This window comes from Electrophorus electricus, chromosome 8 (genome assembly GCF_013358815.1).
Source record: "Electrophorus electricus isolate fEleEle1 chromosome 8, fEleEle1.pri, whole genome shotgun sequence".
Classification (NCBI taxonomy): domain Eukaryota; kingdom Metazoa; phylum Chordata; class Actinopteri; order Gymnotiformes; family Gymnotidae; genus Electrophorus; species Electrophorus electricus.
The window spans coordinates 16,266,438-16,292,739 of record NC_049542.1 but is presented as its reverse complement, the minus strand read 5'-3'; the positions used below and the strand labels follow the sequence as shown (position 1 = coordinate 16,292,739).

The 26,302-nt window shown below is 43.5% G+C and overlaps 2 protein-coding genes across 5 annotated transcripts; one reads left to right on the top strand and one right to left on the bottom strand.

The window, feature by feature from the left end:
* The first annotated feature begins 334 nt into the window (after positions 1-334).
* On the top strand, positions 335-3,812 carry ccdc97 (coiled-coil domain containing 97). The gene is made up of 5 exons (XM_027022190.2): positions 335-995; positions 1,106-1,451; positions 1,669-1,932; positions 2,256-2,382; positions 3,005-3,812. Exons 1-5 carry the CDS (start codon positions 843-845, stop codon positions 3,135-3,137), a joined length of 1,023 nt encoding a protein of 340 aa, XP_026877991.2. The 5' UTR covers positions 335-842; the 3' UTR covers positions 3,138-3,812.
* llgl1 (LLGL scribble cell polarity complex component 1) lies at positions 3,654-25,958 on the bottom strand. Of its 4 annotated transcripts, XR_003411449.2 has the most exons (24): positions 25,682-25,958; positions 24,429-24,526; positions 16,597-16,678; positions 16,376-16,506; positions 15,940-16,083; positions 13,646-13,808; positions 13,185-13,320; positions 12,554-12,608; positions 12,305-12,459; positions 11,897-12,114; positions 11,108-11,175; positions 10,642-10,795; positions 10,001-10,105; positions 9,615-9,907; positions 9,187-9,340; positions 8,703-8,844; positions 7,453-7,736; positions 6,764-7,028; positions 6,546-6,660; positions 6,098-6,183; positions 5,726-5,849; positions 5,471-5,566; positions 4,964-5,005; positions 3,654-4,864 (listed from the first exon to the last, which is right to left on the bottom strand). XR_003411449.2 is itself a non-coding variant. In XM_027022186.2 (23 exons), the coding sequence occupies exons 1-22, from the start codon at positions 25,760-25,762 to the stop codon at positions 5,488-5,490; spliced, it is 3,132 nt and encodes a 1,043-aa protein (XP_026877987.2). In that variant the 5' UTR covers positions 25,763-25,958; the 3' UTR covers positions 3,654-5,005; positions 5,471-5,487. The 4 variants fall into 4 exon arrangements, 3 of the variants coding, with proteins under 3 accessions (XP_026877987.2, XP_026877989.2, XP_026877990.2); XM_027022186.2 differs by having other exon boundaries at positions 3,654-5,005; XM_027022188.2 differs by having other exon boundaries at positions 3,654-5,005; positions 5,726-5,846.
* Between the last annotated feature and the right edge of the window lie 344 nt (positions 25,959-26,302).

The following is a 26,302-nucleotide window of genomic DNA, read 5'->3' as shown; positions in this document are numbered from 1 at the left end:
TGTTCTGAAGGCCAGTCTGTGATTAAATTTAAGCAATTGACATCCTTTCAGTATCCATTGATTTTACCCAAATAGATTAAACATATCAAGACCTGTTTACCTTTTCAACAATTTTGAGAAATCACAAAATGATATATTATTTATTGGGGAAAATTATTTTATATAAATATTTACTGATATCTAGGCATATTTAGGCGTCAGAAAACCATCAATAGTGATTTTTTTCCCTAGGGTTTCAGTGACATCTACTGGAAGCTGTACATATTTAGCTGGAAGAGGAACTCGGTTAGTCATCAAGGTTTGTAAGGACGATAAACAATGATGCACAGGAGGCACTTCCGAAATATTAGTCTAAAGATAGACGAGTACTTCCGCTCTAACTGGTTTGCTAGCTGCATGTAAACAAGATGGAATTATATCTGGACTACTAAAAGAGCTGTTTCATGCAACTCCGAGAAGTGTGGCTGTTTATACGTTACGAAGATTTCCAAAGAGAGCTGAAAAACTAAAGAGCTAGTACGTTTAGCTAACATTCAGTCTTAAGTGTGCAAGCATGCAATGATAGTTTAACGAGCTAACCTAGCTATCTTTTGCAAAGTTATTGCTATTTTCCTAGCCACTGATGCATTATATTAATGTGTGATTTGTGACTACTAATAGCGCTAAATTAACATCGCACACGCTAGCTACCTAACACTAGCTGTCTAGCTAAAAATGAAATGGTCTTTGTTAGCACTGTGCGCTTAAGACAGAATAAGTCGCAGTTTAGCATCTGAAAATCAGCTAGCTAAGTCCAACACTGATTACAACGTAATTTAAGTTACGTTGTACAGTAAGACGAAATGTGGGGTGAAATCCAGTCATGCAGCAAACCTGTCGTTCCGGCATACTGCAAGGAACATAGTCACAAATCGGCTGGTGACGAGCTGGATCATGATACTGGTGACTCTGCCTCAAGTGTGGTTTGCTTGCAGTCTTCAAATCTCGAGAGTCAGGTGAGAAGTGTCTAGAATGTTTTTTAAGTTCAAAACAAGAAATGTGGCTAAAAGCCACAGCGGAGAAAATGTAGTATATGGTGATTTGAAACGTTGTCGTCTTTCCCTAGGGGAGTGACGTCTTTTCCCAGGGGTGTTCTGGAAGTCTCAATGCAATGATAGAAGCCATAGCAAATAGTGGGACTCCAGTGAAGAGCCAGCAGCTAGGAGAGCCTGACCTTACTTTGGAGGAAAAAAAGCAAGTCTTAATGGAACAATATAAAACCAAACCCTTAGTCTTTCTGGAGCGTTATCATGCACATTTAAAGCCAGAGCACTTGGAGGCCTTCTCTCACCTGAGCACTGACTGCAGGGCACAGTATTATTGTAAAGAAGTTCAGAAAAGGACATCCAGTTCTTCGAGCAGGACGAGGGTTCGTAACCAACGCTACGCAGCTCTCCGTGCACTTCAGAAAGGTATGAATGACAATTCCAGTTTGCCCAAACTCCTATTATTAGTTCAGTGTTTACAATATCACATCTGTGACATGAAATTATCTATCTTTCTCTATCCTCTGTCTTCAACTATTGTGCCCTCCCCTCTTGCAATCAATGGGATATTGTAAATATAATGGTTAGCCCAAAATCCTGGCTGAACTGATTGTACTGACTGAACTTTTTCCTTACCCCAAAGAGGGCCAGTACTTCAGTGAGGAGCAAATGCGCATGCGAGAGCCCCTGCTGTATGAGCAGTACATCGGCCAGTACCTGAGTGAGGAGGAGATTCTCCAGCGTGCCGAGGTCACCATGCAACAAGGTCTGGGAGGCCTTGCCGACCTGCTCATCAACTCCTATCAGGAGAAACAACTCCAAGAGCGCCTGCAGGAGGAGCAGAACAGAGAGCACTGTGCTGAGGAGGAGGAGGAGGAAGAGGATGAGGATGAGGACGAAGTAGGGGGTGAGTCATTTTTGTATGGTTGGCTGTGTTAACATTTTACAACAGTAACATTAGACACCCCTAGTCTTAGTAGGAGAGTTTCATGATCCAGTTCTTAATTGCCCCCCCCCCCCCCACCCCCTGCCATTTAGATCTGACCTGATGCTTTCTCTACCTGCACAGCTGCAATGAATATGGTGCCCTTGTTTATGTTTTGGGATTGCAATAAAACACAAGTGTAGCCTAGTTAAGGACCCACAAGGACTTGACTGGCCATCTTTGCTCTAGGGTAGTATAATTTTCCTTGTCTGGTTTGAAAGGTAACTTTGTTTCTGTTTTCATAGATAATGACAGATCCAGACAGGCAGAGTGGGAGCCAACAGCAGAAGAGAAAGCAATGCTGAGAGAGGAGTTCCTGAGTCAAATGCATCAAAGCTTCTTGGATGGCAAAGACAAAGACTTCAACTACAGGTTCATTCAGATTCCATTATTTTGTCTCAGATAGTCATATCACTGTTACAGCTCAGTTACATGCAGCAGTGCACTGATGTCTTAATATGCAGTGAAGTGACCAACTTTCTTTTTAAAACACTTTCTGTGCCTTCACTGCAATAAACTCCATAAACCTACAAACCTTTTAGACATGTACTGTGTGAAACTAAAATGACATTTTAGGTATTAAAGGAGCTTTCAGAATTTCACAAGCAATTTCCCTAAATGCCTTAAATGTATGAGATGGCATGGACCAAATGCATTATTGGGTTTTTACCTCCAGAGTTTGAGCATTAGCATGCAGACCTTTCTGTCGGCTAATGGCGGTGAACTGGGAAATTAAGCTTTATACTGCTCTAATGCACTTTCCTTAATTGGCTAAACTCACATAGCTGCAAGAATGTTCTTCTGTTCACTAGTTGATTAGCCAGAGCAGAGTAGTGCAACATTCTGGAAAAACTGGTAAACATCCCCTTTAATATTTCCTAAGGGACACCTTCAACATAAAGATTTGCATTCTGCTGATCAAGGCTGCATATGCTGTAGAGTTGGATGTGAATGTTTTGTTTAAAGCATGAATCCATTACAATTCACATTGCAGTGAAGTGGATGAGAACCCAGATTATGATAACCTGGACATTGTAAGCCGCGATGCAGAAGAACGATACTTTGATGAAGACGACAATGAGGAAGAGGAGGAAGTCGAGGAGGAGGAAGACAACAGTATGATGTAGTATTTGAATGGTTGACTAAAAGCAGTCACATTTAACAATCACACCTATTTTAAGGGTAAATACTGTTAAATGAAAGGGGTGAGTCACAGCATGAATAAAAAAGATTTGTCATGGTAAGAATTTTTTTTAAACACTGCAAATGCAGTTAAAATAATCTATAGATTTTTTTTTAATGAGTAGTCTGGATGCATTGCTGCATTCTTGAGAGTACTATTTAAATGCATTGTATAATATGCAGTATTGAGTACTGAGGTGGCTTGAAATTCTAAACTGTTCTATATAGAAAGATATGTAGGTAGATCCTGCAGCTGCAGACATTAACATGTAATAACATGCTATCACCAAGGTATATGGTTCTCATGGGTGTAGCATGGTATCTATTGTTTCAATACAGTATGAAAATGGCATGTGAACTCTTACCCGTTTTTAAAATGAGAACTCATTTGCTTTCATGTTTAACATACCCTGTTGCAACTCTCCTGTTATCACATCAGGTGGAAAAAATGAACCATGATAAAGGAGTAAATACTTTATTAGCATTTTCATTGGCATAACTATCTTCAGTTATAATTCTACACAAGAAAATACAAATTAAATACAGATTCACAGGCTATTTGTCAGACATAACATGTCAATGTTGGACATAAGACAAAAATAAACTAAGATGAACTGAAATATTACATTAGTGAGGTCCTTTTTGAAATCTAAAACCTGGAAGATGAGTGTCAAACTTCAACATGGCTATTTATGGGTGTGGTCATTTCCTTTCAAAAATGGTACAAATGTAGCATATTGCATTAAAAAAAATAAAATAAATGCTTTTCCTATATTCATATCTAAAATCCACCAACACAAGCTCTATGGACCATTTTCTCCAAACAAGCAACGTTTAAAATCAACTGGACTGTTTGTACAATATTCCTTTTGGATGGCTTCTTTCAAGGAGATAATCAGCCATGAGCTATACTTAATGTGAAATATTTTTAATTATTTTGTTATCATACAACTTAAAAAAAAAAAAAAAAAAAAAAAAAAAAAAAAAAAAAAATGCAGTTAGAAACACCCAACTGCCTAAGTAATCTAAAAAATACAAAATTTCAAATTTACAGGCAGTATAAAATTACTCTATAGAATACATTACATGAAAAACCATTATTAGTTACTTCATTTTTGTTAATACTGCAACAAAAGCATTTGGAGTAAGAAAGCTAAAAAGCTCCAAACTCACTAATTACTAATAGGAATACTTGAAGGGTTACACACCATGCTCCTTCAAAGTCTACATTTCACAGTTAATTGTCAGAATTACTTACAATGGCAAGTGGTTACATGAGACATTAAAAAAGAGAAATGTTATTCTACCAAACCCACAGGGTCCATAAGCTTCACTTTTCAATAGCTTCCTGATTTGTTGTTGGAAAACCATCACAGGATCATGTAGAAAAGGATACTGAGAAGCAATAGAAATGTTCTTACTGACTGCACTCCTCCCGACGGCACACACAGTGAAAGGGGCAAGGCATAACAGAAAAAGAGGAATGTTTAAGGAAAGTAAAGAATTAAAAAATAAACAAAATACTGAACACATGGTCAGTGCAAGCATCGTGATAGCCTTGACTGCTCCGGTGCTGTGCAACGTGTGATGGACCTTTTTCCTCTGCTGTGGCAAACGCTAGTCTGTAGCCTCACACCCAACGAGCTCCACTGTTGAGTGGGTGGGAATGCAGCTGGAGAAAAGGTGGATGAGGGCACACAGTGAAACATTCAAATGTTTTGGCAAAAAGGGAAAGTGCAGCATTCTACCACTGTGCAAATCCCCATCATACTCTTCTCCTTGAGTTACAGGGTAATCTCCATCACTTCTGGCCCTGAAAAACAGAAAAAGGATAGAACCCAAAAGGTAAAGGAGGGTTTGAGTGAGTGAGTGTATAAGCAGTAAGAATGCGGGATATAGGAAAAGTACAGAAGAGGAGGAGGAGAAAGGGGAAAAGAAAGGGCAGAGCGCACCAACACAGGCTTGCTGGAGCAGGGAGCCACACTAAAGTTGCTGTCTGGTGCATAAAACTCAGAACTCATGGGAACAGCTTTGGAGCCCTAATCCTGAATGCAGGTTCTGTCCGAAGCTTCCTGTGTGGCCTTTCTATTACATTACATCCAAACTAAATGGAAAATATTTAAAAGACAACGCCTCTTATTGCTATTTTTCATTTTTTGTTGAATGGAACACCGTTACTCATGCAGAAGTAGACCAAAAGAATTGCCATTCCACCCAAATTCTTTAGCATTCCCCAGCAGACACAGTGCAGCATCCCTGACCCTGACAAGAACCTCACCTCCAGCTGTCATCCTGTCAGTTGATGAGGATTCCAGGAGGGCGGCCATCCTCCTCAGTCATGTTCCTCAGGTTATTCTCAGCCTCATCCACACTCCTGAGGAAGTGCACACAAGCACTGGGATCTCTAAAGCGAACTGACAGAACCTGAGCAATTATCCTTATGAGAACACAGAGATCCTATAAACCCGATGTTATTCTGTGCTCTTGCATGTAGACCACTTCTATAAAGGATGACCTAGAAGAGAGGACTCACACTAGGAAATCCTTCACGTCCTCCACTGTGAGCTCACCAGTGGTGTCGAGCGTGATGTCAGCACTGCTGTTCGGGGAGTCCAGGCAAGGAGAAGACAAGGCACTCTGCAATTCATCAATTACTGCTGACAACCAGAAAAAAAACAAACACACACAAGAAGAAATCAAGTCAAATGTGCGTCATCAGTAACAAGGTGGGCCTCAATTCCCAGGTGACAGCCACTTCAGCAGAGCTTAAAGAGAGAAAACACATTTTTAAAAATGTATAATTGTATTACCACTTTTGAGCATCGTATAAAGTCTATAGGTCAACACATTTGATAGAAATATCTGCTATTGCCTGTTTAAAAACAAAAGAATGCAGAACATCTACCTTCTGCATCCCCTGCAGACCGGCTCTGCCCTGGCGACTGGCTCTTGTGTGTGCCGTTAGCCTGGGGTGAAACACTCGTGCAGGAGCTAGAAAAATTCCATGAGTGAATTATAAGCTCATACTGAACACACATGGGCACCTACTGACTCCAGCAAACAAAAAGTCAGCCCAGTATGATGGCTTCTCAAAACTGAGCTATTGATTTGAGTTCATATCAAGTTCTGCTTCAGACCACTGTACTTCTCTGCATGCTGTAGGCACAGATTTGCCTTAGGATATCTGACTGCAGTAAGCAAAGCATTCTGAAATTTCCCCAGCTGTTATATTAGGGAGTAACTTAACACAGCACATTCCTTTCAGATCTGCTGAGGTGTTCATTCTATTCAATGGCCACAGACACGTTAAGACCCCCACACCAGCATAACATGAAACATCTCAGGTGATGTACCTGACTTCCGAAGACTCATAAGGTCTCTCTACATACACCTGACACTGCGGCTCCGTGATCACCCGTGCAGATAGAGAGAACCGCTCAAACTCGGAAGGCGATATCAGGTAGAACCCTGTCATGGGGCAAGGTTAAGGTAAGGTTGACAGTTACAGTCAACTCATGCAGCCACCCCCCACCCCCCCACTCAAACAGGATGGTATGTTCCAGCGCCTCACCCTGCCCCGTCTTGGTGAACACGCAAGATGCGATGCCACTGATGTCTTCCTTGCGGATGCAGTCGTAGCGCACCTGCGGCCTGAGCGCGGGCACACTGAACACATGGATGTCCCCCAGGTTGGTGAGGCACACCAGGCCATTCTCGGAGTAGTCCTCTGAGGCCACACTGCTGAAGCTCACTAGCGCCACCTTGCGCACACGGCAGCCTTCGTGCGCTGTTAACTTGAACTTGGTCTTGGCGCTGACTTTAGGCAACATGAATACCTGCAACACAACACACAGTAGCTGACCAGCACCATACTGCCTTGAGCAAAATCTACAGTCAAAGTGCAGCAGGCCAGTGGAAACCTGTTACCTGTGTTTCAGGTAATTTTGACATTGTTTTTGCACCAAAACCAGTTTAATTATTGGGTTTTTTGGGTTAAGTTTTCATATTTTTCATGATCATACATAAAGTCCCAGAGATGCAGCCAGTGTATACACTATTGGTTTTTAATGCACTTGAAGATTCTTTTTTCACGACCATTATTAGATCTTATGCTTGTTCAAAGGCCAATAAAATCTAATACTTTTCCCATCACAAATAATTTCATTCAATTAAATAGTTATTCCATGTAAATTTTGGACCCAATTTCCATTATTTTCAGGTAAGACTATACAAGTGAACACTAAAGCCACGCCTCCTCACTTTGAACTGCTCCTCAGAGGCAATCAGGACAGAGTGGCTGCTTTGCATGTCGGGAGCTTTGGCCAGGTCTCGTGACACCTCATAGGGCTCCGGGAGCGGGTTTCCCCTGCCATCCAGCACGGCGATGGACACCACGGGCGCTCTGTGCATCAGCTGGATCTCCTTTCCGAGCAGTGCCTCCACGCTCTGCTCCGAGAACTTCTCCTGCAGGGGCACGTCCAGTGCATATGCATACACACAGCCAGAGTTCGTACCCGCCCACATGGTTGGGCCATGGTGTGTTCCTGAGGATCAGGGAAGAATGACTGCTAATATCTGCATGTAGAAGAGGTGGGTACATTTAAATTTAACACTGAAGCAGGAAACTTAAAAAAAGAAGTCTATTTTAGAATAAAAATACTTTAGCAATTAGGTCAATAATGGAAAGGTCTAAACACCCCTACCATATACAATTGTCTGTCCCTAAAAGGACTGCAAGGGTTCTGAATCAAAACTGCAGGTGGAGCACTGACACTGTTCTTTACCCAGCTGTTTCTCTCAAAAGTAACATACCAATAAACTAGCAATAACATTAGCCACATGTGTCCATAAATTTAGAAGTATTAGTTGACACCACACACATTTACAATATGAAACTAACAATAACACATTGTTCTGAATTCCTTGCCAGAACGTCTTTTGACCTGCATTGTGCAAGACACAGAGTTCAGACGGGACATCTGCAAATGCTGGAAACAAGGCAGAGCTTGACTGTGGGGTCCAGACAAAGATCAGACCCTCTTCCAAATCCAGCACCGCTCTCAGTTCAAACCAGCCCACGCACCCTTGGCTATGCACATTATGGTAAGATTGTGTTCCAGAGCCATTTTGTATTTTATTTTACAACAGTACACACATTGCAGAATAGCAATAACAGTATACCTTGTCAGAATTTGATAAGTAAAGTATTCTGATCCTCCCTGAGCTTAATATATTGGGCTGAGGAATTGGCATCTTATCCAACACAAAGCCTTGCTGTGACCTTTCTCTGAAAACATTACACATCACAAATTCAGTACATTGAGTGATCTTGTGCTTTCTTCTCTCTGAAGCAAAACAGCAGTATAAAAAGGATTTAACCCAGAATCATCTTAATCCAAGCCATTTGCTTAACCAGTGTAGTGGTCAGGGCTCATGGGTGTATGCATTAAAGTATGCATTGTAGGGTCTTCATTGAAGTATACGTGCTGCCAGTGATGGTTTGCTCGTACCATCTCGGAGGAAGGTATCGGCAAAGCAGAGGCACCGCACCACACCAGAGAGTGAGTCGTCAGCTGAGCGCGGCTCAATGCGCCTCTGCACAGGTGTCACCTCAGAATCCTGCTCTGCAAGCTGGGCATTAGCCTCCTGGACCTGGACAAAATCAGAGGAAAATCAGAAATCATGTATTGGGTACATGGGCACCTGCTCTTAGCTTAAACCTGCACTGAATCTGCGAGTGGTTTCCATGGTCTACCATTAACCTTCAACAATGGAAATAAATTCTTTGGACTCTGGTGTTATCCCTTGTTTTGTTTCTATTATAGGTACCATATCTCGAAGTGTGGGAATGCTGTTTTACTGAAATGGTCTAATATAGTCAATCAATCAATTAAAACTTCTTGAAAGACAACATTAATTACAAGAGAGGCCGAGTCAGATGTGTGAACAGTGAAAACCTCAAGCCATGCACTACAGTGGCTGATGAGCACTCACTTTGCTGGAGGGGCTGCTAACCACACCGCGCTTCTTTCCCGACACCCTGCTCTTACGGATCCTCCTGAAGGACTGCCGGAGGGACTTCTTCAAGGACTTGACCCGCGAGAGAGGCCCCTCCATTGCCAGCGAGTCGTTGGGGTGTAGTGTGCACCTGGAATGAGAAGCCAAGGCGTTTCGAAGATGTAGAAGTTTGATCTTGTTTTTGCCCCCATCAAGAGGTCACATTCAACAGCTTATTCAGAGCCCTTAAAGCAAAGCTTGTTTGGGAGGCTCAGTGCTATAAATAACCACAATCACAGAGAAACACACTGGAGTCATTATTTAACTTCATATACTAGGAGTTGAGCATTTGTTTGAAGCTAGAAGGCTGATTAAAAGTATTCCCTAATATGCAACTACTACATTGTCCATTCCCCAAGAGTTACCTTGCCAGCACTGGGCTACGCCGATGGTAGTCAAAGAGGCCAAAGCCGTGACTGGTGCCAAATGCGACTAGGTTCCACTCAGCATGCAGGGTTACCGAGGTGACCGCCGCAGGGGGCATGCACTGCACCAGAACAACAGGCTGGAATCCAGGAGCAAAGAGCACAGAGCCGGACTTCGGAGGCAGCCGGTCGTGACCCTTCCATGTGAAACCCTCCCGGTCCTGGAGGAGGTCCACTGTGGCCAGGTCGATCATGTGATCCGACTTCTCGTCAGAGAGATACATTAAAATCACCTAAAAAGGATCAGACAAAAGCCAAATGCGGTTGTCCAAGGCCCCAGAAGAAGCAGTACTGTGTGGAGATGTGAGCAGCACATGTGGTCCCACCTGTCCTGCAGTACCAGCTACCACCAGCTTGCCACTGTATTTACACAGGCAGATCTTCTGCACTCCTAATCTTGGGTCATCGCTGTACGGGTCAAAGCAGCCCACCTGCAAAAAGATCAATGGCAAACATAGGAAGTTTTATATATATATACACACTGTCAAAGTACAGTCTCTCTCTCTCTCTCTCCCCCCAATGCTTTCTATACCATACATGAATAACTCAAGGAATAAAACATGGCAAAAATACGAGTGCTCTAGCTGTGCCAACCAGGCAAGGAATTTGCTTGGTCTTCAGGAGAAGCAAGCAATCTGCTTCAGGCCTCAGACAGACAGTCTGCTTTTAATTAGAGTGAAGCAAGGCAAAAGGACCGCAGCGGGACTCCCAGAGGCTGCGCAGGGCCGTGTGCCAGGTAGCCAGTCTGCAGCTCTGCTGCAGAGCGGGACAGTGGCGAAAGGAAAGGTGGAGGCAGAAAGAAAAGCAAGGCAGCAGAGGGAGGCAAAGCAGGAACACTCCGGGACCCAGAAGCTGCTAGTGCTTTGATGGAAAAAGATGAATCACCATGAAGCCCTTTGGTCAGTGAGTGAAGCCATGAACAGCCAGACTTAGTCAGTGAGGCAAAAAACAGAAAGCCATGCGTGACCTTTCGGAAGGGAGGCCACTCCTCCTCGGCAGCCTGGGTGAAGCTGTCGTTGTGCTCACAGTCTATCTGGAAGATGCTGGCTGTACTCAGCTTGTACAGTGGCTGAAGTGCAACTCCAGATGCATCCCAGAAACGCACTGTGCCATCCTCATGCCTGACACACACACACACACACACACACACACACACACACACAAAATCTGCCTCGCCTTTCTCTCTGAAATGTGGAAACATCATCGACAATATGTATGCACATTTTGAATGTGCAAATATATATGTTTATTGTGATAAACAAAGTAAACCAAAGGGCGTCAGAAGGAAGTGCTGAATGCATTTCACAGCTCACAGAGGTACTGAATGCATCCATAGTTCAGAAGGAGGGACTGAATGCTTCCACAGCTCAGATGGAGATACTAAATTCATCCACGGCTCTGTCAGTGGAAATTAATTCATCCACAGCTCTTACCCAGTCAGAAGCAGCTCTCGCTGTTTCACTGCAGGTGCCAGGTTTTTCCCTCCACATATTGGCCAGTTCTGTGAAAACAGCACGAAGGTCATTTACATGAGATGCCGCAACAGACCCCATGAAGCAAGTCAAATTAAAACTGTACAGGCTCCCAGACACCCTTCATGATCTTTGTTGTAACAATAACTAAAATGCTAAGCTCTAGTCGTGATTAAGATTTTACTGATGTTGTTAAATTAAACCTCTCACAGTGAGTCATATATATGATTGTAAGCAGTAAAAACTTAAAATACAGTACAAATATACAGGCAATGCTTTATATTCACTTCAATAATAAACAAAAAAGCAGGGCTGGTGGTTTGGTTCAGGATATATTGGCATTGGCATGATTTTATTCAAGTTCTAAGCATTAAGGCTTTATTATATAAACGTCTGATCTCCAAATTTATGGTGCCTGCAGTACAAGCTTCCATCCATGTCTGAACCAACCGTTACACTGCACAGCTGTGAGTAGCTGCAGTACCCAAAATCAAATCCCATTCACAATCTTTTTTCAATTTTTCAATATAGGATACATGTTTAACCTGCCAGATAACAGCAACCATTTATCAAAGAACTATTCCTCCATAAAGGAATCCTGTCTTGGGATTTTCCATTGTTTCACTGCCTCACAACAAAGGAGCAAGTGTCACTCCAATTCCTGCTTTTCCTCTTCCAGTGACTGAAGTTGTGCAGTGTATAAAACCAGTACAGTGCAGCTTGGCTTGATGTTGTACAGAGTGGACTAACCGTGCAGGTCTGTGCTGAGCACTGCTGTAGACCAGCGCTCACCACCCTCTCCCAGAGCCTAGTGGGCACGTTGGATATGTGGTAGGAGCAGGTAATGGCAGACGAATGCAGGGGAGCCAGATATGGGGCTGGGATGGTGGGCCAGCCAGCCGCCTGGAGGTCAATCACCACCAACTCCTCCTCCAGGAGCACAACAAGAGCAGAGGGGTCGTCTAATTCTGGAGGCCATCGAGAAAGACATCAAGTCTGTATAAAAATCAGCTCTAAAAGAACTGTGATTTTACAGCCTTTACAACACCCCCCCCCCCCCCCCCCCCCAACGTACAGATATACCCACAGAGACATCAATGGCTTCTAGTTTCATTAGAAATCATGTTTCACTGAGAGTGTCCCAGTTGGCTTGCTCACCATGGTCTCTGTCCACATGGTGGACAGTGAAAAAGTCGATGACTCGTGAGGTGAAGTCAAGCGTGACGTGCACGCTGTCCTGCAGAATGGTTAGACAGTGGCGGTCGCCATAGCTGGCTCGGGGCATTCCCCCACTGAACAGCACCAGTGCAGCCCTGTAGAGAGGAGAGCCAGCTGAGTCAAAGAGGTGCCAGCTGAAACGCACCCACTTTCCTGCATCCCCCACTGGGTCCCAGTGCTGAAACACACCCCGACTGCGTGGTCCTCCACAGGATCTTGGTCACAGCTTTGCAGGGGAAGGGCCCTAAGGAGAGAGCAGGAGGGGAAGAGGCTTAAACCTACACATCTACAATACAGCCATACAGTCAGTTAGCACGCAGATGATTTTATTCAGGAAAATAGCCTCAACACCCCTAGAAGCCAGTAAACTGTTAATTGTGAAAATGGATTTTTATGTCAAAAGGGGTCTTTTAATATGTCTGGAGAAGAACTTTACTAGGCTACTAAAAGTGTCACATGGGCTCAAATCTGTTGTTCCAGAACTACATTTCCAGGTGTTTTCTGAGCTAAACAAATATTTAGAGTGTGACAAGCCTGCTTAGAGACAATGATGGCTAATGGTATAGTCAAGTACCCAGACAAATGTATTTTACAGCACAACAACATGGCCAAAAGGGCAAGGTCTTCATCAACCCAATCCAATAAGCATATTTCCATACTGGAATGCCTGGTGAAAGTCATCCTATTTCAGTAGCATAAGGCCAGAAACAGGAATGGCCAGTTAGGACTGCTTGTGGGAGGACTCCTGGGACATACAGGTGAGCTCGTAATAAGACAGGAGGAGTGCTGCCATCATGGGTGACTTCAGCAGAAGGCTTACCATATGGTATAGTGGAGGTGACTGGCTCTTGTATGCAGGGGGTGCTGCTACTAACACTCCAGACCATGTAGCCGCCATCGCTATGGGAACTGACAAAGCTGCTCCCTGACCGTACCCAGACCAAGCTCTCCAGCTGCTGCGGGGGGGACAACACACACACTTAACATGACCTGCGCTTGACAAATCGAAAATCTCAGCCAAGCTATGATTCAGATACAGATGTCCCAGCACAATTGTTTTTAAAAGTTGGAGGCTGAATGTACTCTTATTAAAATTTATAGAGACTTTAAAAAATGTTAAATGCCAAGGTAGCCATTAAATTTGAAATTCCCCCATCCTAGCCAGTACTAAAAACACCATTAGATAAATCAATCAATCAATCAATCAATCTCTCTCTCTCTCTCTCTCTCTCTCTCTCTCTCCCTAGCTCTCCCCATCTGAACAAAGACGCACACACACACCTGCTTTCCCAGGAAAAGGTTGTCTACATGTCGACTTTTGAAGTCCCACAGCACCACCAGGCCTCTGCTGTAGCCGATGAGAATTTTGTGCGCGTGCAGGGGATGTTCCTGCAGAGCCTCCACAGGCCCCAGAGACTTCCCACAGCGGTAGTCCTCAGGAACACTGTGGTGCAGTCCAGACAGGCAGGATCCCAGTAAGAGCTCAATCGCATTGAACTGCACTCAATTGCATGAACTGCATTAAGACAAAAACCCAGTGTGTGAACTTTGAACCTCATTATTTTCTCCCTTTTCATTTCAAAGGAAAAATAATAATTTTTTTGGAGTGCAATCAGAAGTGCACTTAAAGACCAACTCCACCACCAAGAACCACAGATCTCAAGAATCCTTTAGCTGAGCTTGCAGAAGGATCTGTGCATCAAACCAACGCTTTTTCTCATATTCCAAATTCACTCTCTGGTAAGACAACACACAGACAAAGGTGTCATGTTACCACGATGAAAACATCCGAGTGGGATGCTTGCAATTGGGTTAGCATTGGCAGCAGTAGTGCTGTGCACAATGCATGCAACATTTGGTAGCAATTACACTGATTCGTATTTGGAAAAGGGAGGGGGAGAGGAGATACTATGAAACTGAATGACAAGGTTTCATAGTATTTCCTGATTGTAGGTTAAAATCCAAAGTGACTCCTGTTATCAGTCACTGATTGGCTTAAATTCCATAAGAAGGACTGACCAGTGACCAATCAAAAGCCATAGAGTGGGCTTCCTCCACAGCTACAGCATGGATTTTAAGCAGTGGAATGGATATGGTGCACCCACTGAGCTGGGACAGGATGCTGGGGTGGTCCATGGAGCAGCAGGACAGTGACTTGGCACGGGATACCTCAGAGCAGGTAGCCAGACGACAGCCACAAAGGCAAGAGCTGCAGATCCCATGCAGGAAGGCTCACAACGCCACCAGAGGAGCAACAAATATGACCCCTTCAAATCTAATCATGATTCACTTAGAGAGGAAGTAAAGTACAAAGATTGCCAGCAATCTCTTGACATAATGGGAGTCCTCACCTCCTGACGTCATAAGATGTATTCCTTGAGACTATACAAACAAAACACCACCGAGGAGACAGCCCTCACAAGGCTTAAAAATAAACAGCTGACCACAAAGCAGCCCATTGTTTTGTTAACAGTCTCTGTGTATTTTTAGGGATTCAGGCATCCTGCTGATTCTCAGGGACGTACCCGAGACGTTTGCAGGGGCTGGCTCGAAGACCTCTCTGACAGGATCTCAGGGGCTTTGGCATGCGGTACAAAAGCATTTTGTTCTGTAGTTTTCTGGCTGACACATACTTATTAGCAGTGGCTCAGACAGGCTGCCCATTAGATTCAACTGTGCTCGCCTAATGAACAGTTTGTGGTCTCTTCCTGCAGACAGGCGAGTTTGAACTTAGAAAACTGGGGGACAATGGCACTGGAAAAGATGTAATTTACCTCAACTCAAACAGATTCTTCCAGAGCACCGTGAGTGTAAGAAGTGCACATTTTCTGCCTTTTAATAGGAGTCATTAACAGCTAGAAAAAAGAAAAAGAAAAAAAAAGGCCGTTTCTAGTAAGGGACCTGAACATCAAACATTAGGCTTTCTATACTCTTAAATGTGATAGAAAAAAAACTGTCAAAAGAAAGAAAGAAAACTGTCAAAATATACTACACCAAGAAGCCTTTTGACCCATGCCTTCATAAAGTTAATCAGTCCAGGCAAAGATAAGGCAGCGCTCATGCAGGTCCGTGGTCGTGGGGAGGGAGTCTGGCAGAGCCTGTGTCTACCCTGCACGTGTAATGGACAGCCACAGCTGGGAGTGGGAGTGGGGCCCTGAGCCCTGGGTGAAGGGGGCTGATTAAAGCCCTCCCCAGTTCCAAAGTGGCCCACAGTGGAAGAAGAGCATGAGGAGATAAACAACAGAGCACACTGCAACTCCTCTGCTCTGTCTGCAAAGTGCTCGCAGTGAGGAGGGAGTCCCTAAATGCCTGTTTTATGAGGCAAGCATGGAATGTGGCCATCCACCAGCAGGGCTGAGGGAGCGGGACCTATAGTCATACTCCAAAAAAAAAAAAAGTGTTCACACATACATTAGTTATTCCTTTAAATATTGGTTCCTTTAAAAGTCACTGCATTATAACTGACTGTAGCCTCAAATGTTGCAAGTTCTTAGGTAAACAGAGCAAGGGTGGGGGGGGGGGGGGTCGGGGTGTCTGCGATGATGGAGGAACTGCGGCTCCTCTTGCACGCTCACCTCTGCATTATCTCATCATGGAACAGAGACTTGTCCACTAGCCTGAGGCTAGGCAGTTCCAAGAAGTGAACTCCACCACCCTCTGTACCCAGAGTTAAGAGATCACTGCTGCTTTTCACCAGAAGAACAGTCACTCGTGTCACACTGTTAGAGAAAAGGTTCACACACAACCATCACAACCCCAGGAAGAACCCAGAAACTCCTAGCCGAGCCAGATTTGCCCTTATGTAGATGTTCAACAGTGCTTTAACACTGGCCAGATGCAATGATCCCACTAGAGGTGACTGGACAAAAAGTTCCTATTTACACACACCAACACAAAAGCTACAATCTAAAAATCCATTTTAAATCCATCTGCCTTCATCACATTACCTATAACTGAACAGTAAAAAGAGAAACGAAAGAGAGGATGGTCAGAGGCAGGACGAGCCATGACCTGGTGCTCTCGATGCCAGACCGGCCAGGGAGACTGAAGCTCCGAACCTCCCTGAGGTCTGAGCAGCGCTCCTTCTGCCCAGTCTCCCACAGGTGCATGGTGTTGTCATCCAGTAGAGATACCATCCACCCCTGCGATTACAAACACACACCGGAGCAGTCTTCCAAAAGGCCACGCATCCCATGGTACGTTTATAGAATAAACTTGGAATCTGAGTTTACCTGCCCTTGGAGGAAGTGGATCTGTGTGACTGTAGCAGTGTCTTTGTGAAGGCCTGTGAATTCCACTCCAGGAGCCCCATATCTGGGCATGCAGTAAAGGAGCTGTACCTTTTATGAGTCTGAGTTCACAAGTATTGAAGCATAAAAATAAAAAATAATAAAAAGCAAAAGACTTATTGTACATGCTTGTGGCCTCTTAACTGAACCATCACAAATATTATAAAAATAGACATGCATTAAAATGTATTCTTTGGGTTGTCTCTATAGTTAAGTTGTGCTTTCCAAAACAAACCATAATTCATAAAGGTGACAAAACCCCACCCATTTTCAGTGGCATCAGATTGCAAAGCTGAGTAAACAGGCTAATGAGAGCTGTGCACTTTGGACACTATGAAAACAGATCTGACAAGATTTATTAAATAGTATATTGGAATATCTAGGTAAACTACATCCAATTCACCATGTAATATGATGCAACCATGTGCAGATGGGAAGACGCACCCATGAAAATAGCATTCAGCAGCCACAGTGCAAGGCTTGCAGCTTTTAATAACAGCCATGGAAGTGGAAAGTAATGGCACTACATGGCACATATTCATGAACTCTAGCTGTTTGATGAGCTCTAGCAGAACCCAGCCCCCTCCCGATCTCCCAGAAGAGCTAGTGCTGCTCAGAGATTCCTGTTACCACCATGGCAACTTGTGTCGTGGCCACCCAGGCATGCATTTGTGACATTATGCTCCTGTGCAAGTGTTTCCAAGAGTTTAAAGAAACTCAGACATGTTACCTGATAAGAACATTGGTGTTAATGTTAGGCCAAGAATATCCCTGTTCAACCAAGGCAAGGAGGACAAATGTTTCCTGTGAAGGATTGAAACAAAAATGTTTTATTTTTGCTTGCTAAAAGCACAGCATACGCATCAGGAAGATAATGATGGACAGGCCACAACAGTTTCAGCTGATAAATCAAAGAGGCTGAAATTAAAAGAGAAAAAAAGTTAGCAAACAGTGCTCTTCTCCCAGCAGAGATAAAGGCCACGATGTGGCTGAAACCAGACACAGCCAAAACTGTTCCATCGTGTACTCATATTTTATTCTTTTGTCATCTGTTTTCCATGGAATGGCTCCAGGGTGCATCTGGTGCTACTGCAAAGGGCCTTCTTGTGATAAGCAAAGCGTGGCACGGCTCGACTTCCTGGCTGACGGCTTGACATGCTTTATCTGAGTGAGAAGCTGAGCAAGTGTCGAGGGTGGGTGGGAGCTGAGGGTTTCGGGGACATAGGGAGTGTACGTGCTGAGAGCCATAAGCCCATGGAATGCACCGGGGGGGGGGGGGGTTAAAAAACAGGAGTTGGGGGAATTGAAGGAGGGGGTGGTGGCTTGGGTGCAACTGGATATGGCCCTCAGAAGAGGGCCCAATTACTCCACAACTCATTAATCATCAACAGAAAAGGTCTCAGCTTTTTGGAAGACACTCATTTCACATGTCCATCGCCTGACCCTCAGCCACAATCACCACGGAGGGAGTTAAACTGTGCTTGAGCTGTTCATCCCCCACCCACCAGGATCTTCAAGTTCATTGTTTATTGGGTAAACAGACTTCACCATGGGCAGCGTATAATGCAAGGCTGCATCTTTTTTTGGTTTGTTTGAAATAGAATAAGGAAATTAAGCAAGGGATTTCCTGTTTGTGGTCAACAGTTTCTTGCCACTTTTACAACTGATCTATTGTGACCCACAAAGCTCCCTGAGACCAGCTGCTTGCAGTCTTCCCCTCAGCTACATCTTCTGTGCTGCATGGGACCTCTCAGGACCCCTCAGGATGGGGATAACTCATCTACTCAGTTACCTCAGGCCATTTTAGACCTGCTATCAATGCTGTGACTTCAATTTCTCCACACAATGCAGGCAATATGCTAATAGTTAGGAACAATTAAATCTCATTTGTTTCTAATAGATTACATAGCAATATGCTCCAGTCAATCAAAGATATCCCTTGAAAGAAATCTAAAATTTAATCCAGGTTTTTGTGTGCAGCACGTTCAAATTTTAATCTGAACTAAAAGGAATTTAGGGCATTGACAGTGGGCAGGCAGTGAGAGGTTATGGCCTAGCATGCCAGATGAGAGTGCAGCAGACCGATACTCACATGGTTTAACCCACAGCCTCACAGAAAATTCTGTTGTTTGTTTGTCAGCACATACATTTGCCAATGTTAATTTTTATATTTACAAAATTCAACTTAGAAATAAAAAGCAAACCACTATTGTATGGGGAACACCATCATCCTACTGCTGTCTGCGTTCTCTTCACATGCAGGACTTGTGCAGTCTCTACATTAAATGCAATTAAAATACCAACATGCATCAGTATACAATCAATAAATGCACATATCTGCTATATATCATTGTGCAAGGACCAAATTTGCTCTGGTACATCATGAAATGGTATTGCTATTTGAACAATAGTAATGAATAGCTATTGCTCTTCTTATAACTAGCAATGAGCTTTAACTTTTTCCAATTAAGGAAAAGTGTGTGATTTCAAAAGTGGGCTCCACATGGGTGCTACCATTCACCAAATCAGGCTGCCCTGCCCTTCCACATGCCCAGTCAGTCACACGGTATGAGTCTAACATAGAAGAGAGGGAGAGTGCCCAAAACAGAGGAGAGGGAGAGGGCCCAGGTAGCCCAACATGTTGGAGAGGGCCTGCAGACATCTCTTCATACTGGTCACCCAACAATATTTTGCAATTAGTAACTAAAGGGCTAACCCTAAACTTAGCAAGAAATGATTTAATTTCAAGGCTTGAATAGTGACAATAACCTAGAGTTTAGTGTTAACAAAAAACAGAGGGCCTCGGCTTTGTACAGTGCTGCAGTTCTCACATGCGCATGCCGTTACATGTATTCGATATGGGGCAAATAAAGTAATTACAGTCCCTCATCACAGAGGGGAAAATTAGCTTGTCAATTTAAATCATTCAAGGGTTCAATAAAGAAGTTTAGTTCTGTGATTTTAAATAAAATTTTAAAGTCCAATGTTTGAGTAAATAAATATAACCTTAGAACCAAACACAAAAAAAAATGTTTGTCAACAAATAATGAATCAGAAGGTCGTCCCTTTTGCTACTGAACTTTGCTTCAGTAAATATTTCTAAAAAGCTGTAATTTGGGGTTAAATTGCAAACAAAGAGACTCACCTAGAGAGTGAGCTGGCATTATAAATTCATGCCACAATAGATTAGACTGACTGATGCAACCATATGAAGTTTCAGGTCTTTTGTTCAACTTTATAATGAAGGATTCAGCAGCTTAGACGACCCAAATTTCTCTTTAGTTCACTCAAAACGACGCTTTACAGTTCACAGTTGCACAACCGTCTTTTAAAATCCCGAAAGGTTTGGCACCAATAAGCATAAAAGAAAATTCAATGAGGCTTCCTCACTGTGCTCCTTGAATTTCCAAAGGCCCAGAGAGTGCTTTTTAAACAGGCTGGATAGTCCTATGGGTGCTGAGAAGTGCACTACAAGGGTTGGTGGGGTGGGAGGTTGTGAGGACCAATTTTAAGCTCCCTGTGTGTGTCTAGGAGGTGTGCATCAGAATACTAATGGCATGTGACTTACACTTACTTTTCACTTACGCACTCACTGTGGAAGACAGCAAAAGTGAAAAACAGAGAGACAGAGGGAATGACAGTGCATGTGTAGGCAAGAGAGACCAAGAAACATAACTGGATACTTAAGCATCCCAGAACAGCACAATGGAAGAAACTAGTACTAAGCAAACAGAAGGGGAACAGGGAACTAGTGAAGGAAAATACTGTGCTGTTTCCCCAGCTGCATTCAATCAGAAGAGAGTGCAGTACAGCACAGCACGAGAGAAGAGCTGACAAGGAAACCAGAGAACCCCAGAGATCGACAGAGCCTCCTGCTGCACCGAGAGGTCTGATAAGACTTCACTCAAGTCCACACAAATGTTTCAGATTTGGCATTGACACTCAACCACACACAAACAATCTGCTGCAGTGCCGAGGGTGGATATTGGAGAAAAAAAAAAAAAACTCTTTGCAATGCACTGAAAGCAAACAACCAGATCACTGGTGCATTAAAAAAAACAAATCCCTTGCATATACAAGCACATAGACGCACACTGCTTCTATCATCAGCTAGCTACTGAAAAAACATGCAGAATGCTGCTTTTCAAATGTACTATAATAAGTCATTTGACTTTTTTGCATTGCATTAGTTGCATTTATAGTAGTCATTTAATGTCATGCTTGACAGTCCTCCACACTAGTCCTTGCACTCTGAGAAGTTGGTGGTTTAACCTAATCCATTAGAACTGGGGGAATTTGGCATATGCCCAAACCCATGAAAGTGATTATTTAAGCAAACACCTTTTTGACCAAGTCCCTGTTGAGTGAATATCAGGTGAATGAGAGCAGCACTCACAAAGATGTGCATGAGACAGAGATGGGCCAGTATGTTCCTTCAGGAAAGCACTAAATACACGGGGGGGGGGGGGAGGCAAACTCCTCTGTCTGGATATTCATTTAAAAGTCTTGTGTGATTCTGAGGCAGAGAATACTAAAGTGCAAACCTTAAATGTGTTGAAGGACAAATTGATGCCCAGTACGGGCTGCAGGCAGGGGGTTGTAGGCAGGGTTCCTTTTCAGAAACTCACTGCGGCGTCACCATAATCCAAAGCAGAAGCAGCCCAGTACGATTTTGACAGTGACATTACAGAAACAGTGGCATGCTGTAATTCACACTCGGCACTGGAAACTGGGGTGGCACCACATTGTCGGGTAATCAGGAGCGCAACATTTGTCCTTGAAATATAGAAGTCTGTGATATGTAAATGAACATTAACAAAACATTTTTCTAATTGCGTACCAAGAGTATCCTGAACCATTTCAGGTCTTGTGAAGAATGTTCTGTGGCTTTGGTGAAAGGAGTCCTCTCATGACCCAACAAAAGTAAACAATTCTGATCAAAATAACGCAGACCTATATTTAAAGTTGGACTAACAGGCTTTTCACCAACATGTTTTAATAATATTTTGCATGGGATATCACAACTGCAGTATAAATCACAACATGGTAGTCATGTCCATTTAGGGCAACTCTGCTGGAAAGCAGTGCATCCTGATTAACTGGCTGCCAGGAGCAGTGGCCTTGGAAACCATTTCAAAAGAGGCCTTCAGCAAGGCCAGGCCTGGGTGACAATGCCACGGAGGAATCTCCTCTTCTGGCTGAGGGTGAACTCAGGGCAAGACAGCACGCATTCTTTGGGGGTGAACCCGGCTTCTCCAACGGCCCTTCTGTTCCAGACATCTCATTACTTTCCACTTCCCCTCAACCCATGCATGTGCATTCACACACACACACACACACACACACACACACACACACACGTCCCTTAGCTTTACAGCACAATCCCCTGTCCTGCGCCTCTGTGGTCAGGGTGAAGGCATGTTTATGAACTGCAAAGCTTGCATTTCAGAGTGCTCACCCAAAACCGAACCAGGCAACAAACAAGCATCTCATTTAGCCATGGTCAAATGCGAGCAAATAAGCACTGAAGACTTGGCACCTAAAGATGTTACATGGTCCCATGTCATAAGTAATGGTTTCATCTTGTCAGAAGCCAATGCAGACTCCAAAACAGTGTACTTATTGAAAAGTGTGACTGAGTCAAGCCAATATTCAAATTATTTATGTGACATGCCCCAGAGTAGTGGATGAGTAGCAAGCCTGATGAATGACAACTGAGGGGGTGTTTGCAAAAGAACGGATGACGGCCCTGCAACCAACCACATGCTGGAGGCCAGAGCCAAAACCATCATATCCAGAGGCCTGCTGATTGGCTGACCATGAGAGCAGAGCTATGCAGATGCACAGCCATGCTGTATGACTTTGATGTGTGAGCCACACATCCGGCATCATCAGCACAAAAAGACATGTTCACTGATACTCTAGCTGGTGCACTAATCCTGCTACGCACTTGACGATAAAAATAGTTGAGAATTTGAGTCATTATAATATATATGAAATATGAAAGTTTTCATAAAAATATGAAACTATTCATTTTAGTGACAGACATGGTACAGCACTTGTGCGGTGGTGCTTATGGCAGCTTCATTTGTCAGCACCTGAAAGCAAAGGCAGATAAGGGTGGTGTCTATCTTGCCTTCACAAGGGAAGAGGAGACTAGGACGGCAGGAATGTGTGGGCGCCAGCTGCCTAACCAAGTTAAGGTGGAGTCTGACTCCTGTATGGAGCAATATCCTAGTTCAATGGTTCACTTTGACTCAGACCTACTGTACTGGCTAGGATACTTTCTATGAGAATATGAAAAAGCACTTTTTGTAAGTTGCTCTTGAAAACAGCATCTGCTAAATGCAAAAAATATAAATCCACATCACTTTGTTTCATAAGGTCAAACATGTGGTCTGTGAGAGCTGGAAGAAGGCTACAAGGTGCTATGAAACAAACAAATGAACCAAAATGTCAACAGTAATTCTAAAAGAGGAAGCTCAACTGAAGGCTTATAAACTACAAGTCTGGATTTTGTTTCAATACCTGATCAACTGTTCTCAGAGAACTGTTGTCGGGGCGATCAAACAAAAAAAAACCCGAACTTGTTATTCCCCGACCCACCATGTCTCTAGCCCATCCATATGCAGGTGAAACATCAAAACATCACCTTTTCCCCACCAGACAACAGTGCCGCCCTCTGCCTCACCCCCAACTAAGGTGGAGCCAGCTGCAGACAGGCAGAGTCCAGTGAAGTACAGGTAGTGGAATAAAGCCAGTTACAGCTGCTGCCTCCCTCTAGAGAGTGCAGCAGAGAGCGAGGCAGTGCCCAAGAGCCAGCGGCCCACAGCTGGGCTGTGCCTGACGGTGCCAGCCTCCCTCCGCCATGCCTCCACAAGGCTCAATGACCTGTACTGTGTGCACAACACCCACCGCCCTAGCACCGGCTTGGAGAACAACCCGACCCGGACAGAAGGGCACACACGCAGCAGCACGCTTGCCTTGCCTGCCGAGCACGAGACAAACAAAACACCACAGACATTCTTTAGGATACCGAATGTTATAAAGGAGCCTTAGCCAAACAGAGAAGATAAATCACAGATCGCCAAGGGAGTCTACAACACTGCAGTCTGATGGGAGTAATTATACCCTCCTAGCATTCCTTTAACCCAGAGAATTAACATGCACACTGTGACCTGGAGCTTGCTAAACCTAAAAACATCTCCATCAGGGAGATATACAGTATAAACTGTTGAGTATTTACAAATCGCAATCTTTTTAAAAAAATACTAGTCACTATTAAAAAACACTCTTTCAGCAGAATACATAATCATAGGAACAGTGGGCAACAACCCAGCTTGCTAAAAGCAAAAGTTAAAAACACCCCCCACAAGCTCAGTAATTAAGCATCATCAGTTAAGCATAAAGTAGGCCACTTTCCCATCAGACTCATCATACATACCAGTAGCCCAATCAAAAGAAACCCAGGCCCAGAGCCCGGTCAAACAATGGCCTGAATCATGGTCAGAATCGTGGTCACTTGTAAAGCAAAGAAGAAAGCTTGCTAGGGTGAGAAAATCTGTTACAAACCCAAAACACAAGTATGCAGGGAAGTGAATTCTTTAAGCCTACCAGACAGCCTTTAAGTCATTTCAGATTCATTCATATTCCAAAACGTCCTGTCCCAAAGCTATGCAAGAAAAAAGGCCTGGTTTGCACTGTTAATGATGTGTGCTCACTCACCAGCATAGATACAGGCTTATACAGATGCTCCTGCATTTTAAAAAGGATACACTTTGATGGCTCCTGATTTAGTTCCAATGGCCATAACTTGTAGTTTTGGGTCATAGGCCAGAGCACTTGGCTGACTGGGGAATCCATGTTCAACAGTCTGAATGAGATGGGGAGAAAATGCATGCTTCATTTGATCCAGTGCAAACAGCTAGTCTAGGAAGTGGACCCAGCTCAGCATTGTGATGTCTCATTATATTAAACTGTAATGAGGCAGCAAAACTTTATAGTGTTTAATTAGACCTGGTCTCACACAGAATAATTAATAAGGCAAATCATTACATAAGAGATGCTATAAAACCCAGACTAACCAGGAAGGGGATTTCCTACCATGACAAAGCAGGGATAACTAAATAACAGAAGCAGATCAATTACTTTGAGCTCAGAGTCCTTACAAACACTGAAAATAAATTTAATTGCAAATTAACCAAATGCACATGTGGATAGCAAAACTTGAAAAGTGCCATTAAGATGCAGTGATTAGGAGTCTTTAACTCGGCCTCTTCATATCTCGAGCAGGAAGGCTTGTGGTATGTCCATTGAGATAAAGCTTGTCGTCAAAAGACAATAAAATCATAAGAAGTCGCACTAACCTCGCAAGCAAAACTCAGGCGGGAAATTATATCATTTGGCAAACTTCCCAGAGTTCTTTTCATCGAGTACCAACATAAGTTCTTCAGTTTTTGTTAATTTGGCATTTTACAGCTGAAAGAGGCAGATGACATGCTAAAGAGAACAAAACCATGTAAACTTTACCCTGTTAATTGTTTTTGCCAAATATTGTAACGTATTTTGCGCTAAATAAAGAGATGTAAGACAAAGAATAGGAGAGTATAGCCTTCGAATTAAGTATAAAACAGTAAGGTTGCTAATACTAGGAATGTTGGCAGCACTCAACTCAAAAAAGATATCTGCACATAACCATTTCTTATAACACGAATAAAAAAGCAAACTGCGTAGTAACAACGTAAAAACTTAGAGGAGTATGCTACACTGTATATGCCGGTTTCTACCAACTTTAACCGTCTTGTATTAAATTGGTCCCTCTGAAATGTGAACGCTTTTACTAGCCTTCATATCACAATGGACAGCGTCCTTGCAATATTACAAAAATATGCGTAGACTGAGCAACGAAAGAGCCCGTAGAAAAAAAACGTTTTGCTAGTCATAAACGTTCGCTTGGACGATTTCAACGCAACTCTAAACCGCATGCTTCGTCTCAGGGGAGAAAAGACTATCCTGATATCGCACGTACCTTATTGAATGCAAAAAGATCCTGCTTGATTTTTTCTCTCTGGGGGTCATTTCCCTGCCGTCTAAACCTAAACTTCATCATCCTGAATCCGATATATTATATCAAACCGCAACGTCAGAAATTAAAATTCCGTTAGGTTTGAATCAACACAAAACAACAACGTGATCCCATATAGGAGCCCGTTTCTTTTGTATCCACGCCTCAATCCCGTGCAAGTATTCGGCTGTGTTTATGCAGTTTGACCACAGCGCAAGTTCACAAGAACCACGTCGAGGGAATCCAATCACCCGACGAGAATCTGTGACCAATCCACCAAAACACACCCATAGCCATGATGCGTATACAAAACCCGGTATGGATTACTGTGGATTGGGTTGTTGTTCACGCTTACTCTGGTCACCAGCCGTCAAAGCCAATTACAGTGCAGAAAAGATTTCCTGTCATCCAAACAGAACAACTCAAAACATCAGTCCGCTTTACAGATTTAAAATATGCACTCTTAATACAACGCAGTGGTTATACTATGGTTTGCTATGGACCTCTTTCGGTTCACGAGCAGAGCTGATTTAATAACCAGCAGCTTGCAATCTGAAGAAACATCTTTTGATGCCTTACGTCATT